This window comes from Puntigrus tetrazona, unplaced genomic scaffold (assembly GCF_018831695.1).
Source record: "Puntigrus tetrazona isolate hp1 unplaced genomic scaffold, ASM1883169v1 S000000151, whole genome shotgun sequence".
NCBI lineage: Eukaryota > Metazoa > Chordata > Actinopteri > Cypriniformes > Cyprinidae > Puntigrus > Puntigrus tetrazona.
In genome coordinates, this window is record NW_025047827.1 from 285,001 (window position 1) to 287,500 (window position 2,500).

A 2,500-nucleotide genomic window follows, 5' to 3' on the forward strand; every position below is an offset into this window, starting at 1 on the left:
ACCTGCGCGCTGGGCAGCGGGCTTCCTCTGGGCAAGGAGGTGAGCGGTCAGCGGCCAGTCCATCCTTGCTTTCGAGGGGCTATTTTCGAAAAATCGAGACTCGTGCGTCGCATAAAAGACGATCGAAAGCTTTGCATCGATGTCTGGTTCGTTGCGGTCGGACGGCATTCGTCTGAGATACGACCGTTTGGAAATCTTTATTGTTATTATAATGCGTATCACTAATCAAAAATGAAATATCTTCATGAAATATGATCTCAATGTCCCATAAAATTGATAATGTGTTGTTGTCCATTGCTACAAATGAACCCGAGCTGTCTTTTGTGCACCTATAGGTTCATGTTTGTCCTAGTCTATACTTTTTATTTCAGATATGCTGAAATATGCGCAGTTTGCCGCGAAATATCTTGAAATGTAAATGCGTTTTTGCAGATCTTGTCAGTTTATCAGCAGTCTGATGTTAGCGTGATCTACTAATTAACGCTTTATTTATGCAAACAGGCTCGTTTCTCCAGCATTAAGTTGAGTTTTACCGTTTTTGAATCCGTTCGGGTGATCTCCGGGTCGGGCGATAGCGTTTTTAGCGTAGCTTAGCATAGATCATTGAATCCGATTGGACCGGTAGCGTCGCGTTCGACAATGGCCCGAGAGTTTCGTCAGTTGGTACCGTTTAAAACCCGACACTTCTGTAGTTATATCGTGTGCTAAGAGCGGCGGAAAATGAACGTTTGGCCGGTATAACTGGGAACTGCTGAACACGATGCTACCGGTCTAATCGGATTCAATGATCTATGCTAAGCTACGCTAAAAGTGCTGTCGCCGGACCCGGGGATGGGTCCGAACAGAAAAACAAGCTTATTAACTATTAACCTATTTCCAAAAAAAGTGTAGTGTTCCTTTAATAAAGGCATTGTAAGTTACTGTATAACACTGAGATTCGAGTTCAGCAGGAGATCTATTCAAAGCCGAACTGTTCTTGGTCTTTTCCCGGCTGAGGTTGAGCTGATCACATGCACTGTGTTTTCTGTCCTGTAGGGTCCCTTTGTGCACATCGCCAGCTTGTGTGCCGCTCTTCTCTGCAAATTCATGTCCTTCTTTGGCGGCATTTATGAGGTAATTAAAACAAAAATCACAGCCAGCAAATTCTGAGAAAATTCCTCAAATAATGCTGTTTTCTATGCTTTAAAAATTGCATCATTTTTTACTGGTGCTGTCAAACGATTAATCTGCATTGAAAATGAAAGTTTACGTAATATATCTTAGTGTATAATATGTACGTTTATTATATACCGTTTTATGTATTATTATGTATATAAATGCACACATGCATGCATTTCAGAAAAACACAATAAAACATTTGAGATGCGTGCATTTCAGAAAAATGTTTATATATTAAATATAAATGCCATATACATTTTTATAATATAAATATAGACACGTAAATGCATGTAAATATTTAAAAAATGAGTACTATGTGTGTGCCTGTTATTTGTAAGTAATAAAGATGCACAGAACACACAGATATGTGAAAAAAAAAAAAAAAAGATTATTGTTTAACGGCACTAGTTCTTACTGTAAAATATTATTGCACAGTAATGAGGGTCTAGTGAGGAAGAACTGCATGGAAATGGGAAAAATATAAGTATAAAAACTAATCTGCAAGCATATTATGAGTGTGTGTGTGTGCGTGTGTGTGTGCGTGTGTGTGTGTGTGTGTGTGTGTGTGTGTGTGTGTGTGCGTGTGTGTGTGTGTGTGTGTGTGTGTGTGTGTGTGTGTGTGTGTGTGTGCATGCACATTTTTGTGACTTATGAGGACACAAATGTTTATAATAACGCTGGTATTACAAGGAGAATATATATATATATATATATATATATATATATTTTTTTTTACTAAAAATGTTAGTATTTTCTTGTAAGGGAACATAAAACACACAGTCTGTACAGTATAAAAACATTACAACAAAGTAGAGTTCTTACAATGAAATGTGTGTGTGTTCTGTGTGTGTGTGTGTGTGTGTGTGTGTGTGTGTTTGTTTCCAAAATCTAAAATGTATATATTTTTGCATTTCTCTCAATGAAGTTTTCCTTTTTGAGGATAAAACTAACAGGGATATCCGTCTGTGAATAGGTTTACCAAACACAGGTGTGTGTCTATGTTTGTGTGTGTGTGTGTGTGTGTGTGTGTGTGTTTGTAGATAGACGGTGTGTGTTTTGTAGCTCGTGACTTCGTGCAAGTAGATTTTTTGTATTTTTTCTTTTGTGCTTGATTGTCTCTGTGTATCGAACAGTCCCGAGTGTGCTGGTGTGTGTGTGTACTTCTGCTGTGTGTGTGTGTGTGTGTGTGTGTGTGTGTGTGTGTGTGTGTTGATTTCCCCGCTGTGTGTGTTGAACAGAACGAGTCCAGGAACATCGAGATGCTTGCGGCGGCCTGCGCTGTCGGGGTCGGATGCTGCTTTGCTGCTCCTATCGGAGGTCAGACCTCAAACAGCGTTCAATA

The 2,500-nt window shown here is 39.3% G+C and overlaps 1 protein-coding gene across 1 annotated transcript in view; it reads left to right on the forward strand.

The window, feature by feature from the left end:
• The window catches only part of clcn2b (chloride channel, voltage-sensitive 2b), a 63,716-nt gene that overhangs the window by 34,862 nt on the left and 26,354 nt on the right, over positions 1-2,500 (forward strand). The window contains exons 6-8 of the mRNA XM_043230447.1: positions 1-39; positions 1,036-1,113; positions 2,397-2,475. The exon at positions 1-39 is cut by the window's left edge and continues 95 nt beyond it. Coding sequence (XP_043086382.1) covers positions 1-39; positions 1,036-1,113; positions 2,397-2,475 — 196 coding nt within the window. The remainder of the gene's footprint in view (positions 40-1,035; positions 1,114-2,396; positions 2,476-2,500) is intronic.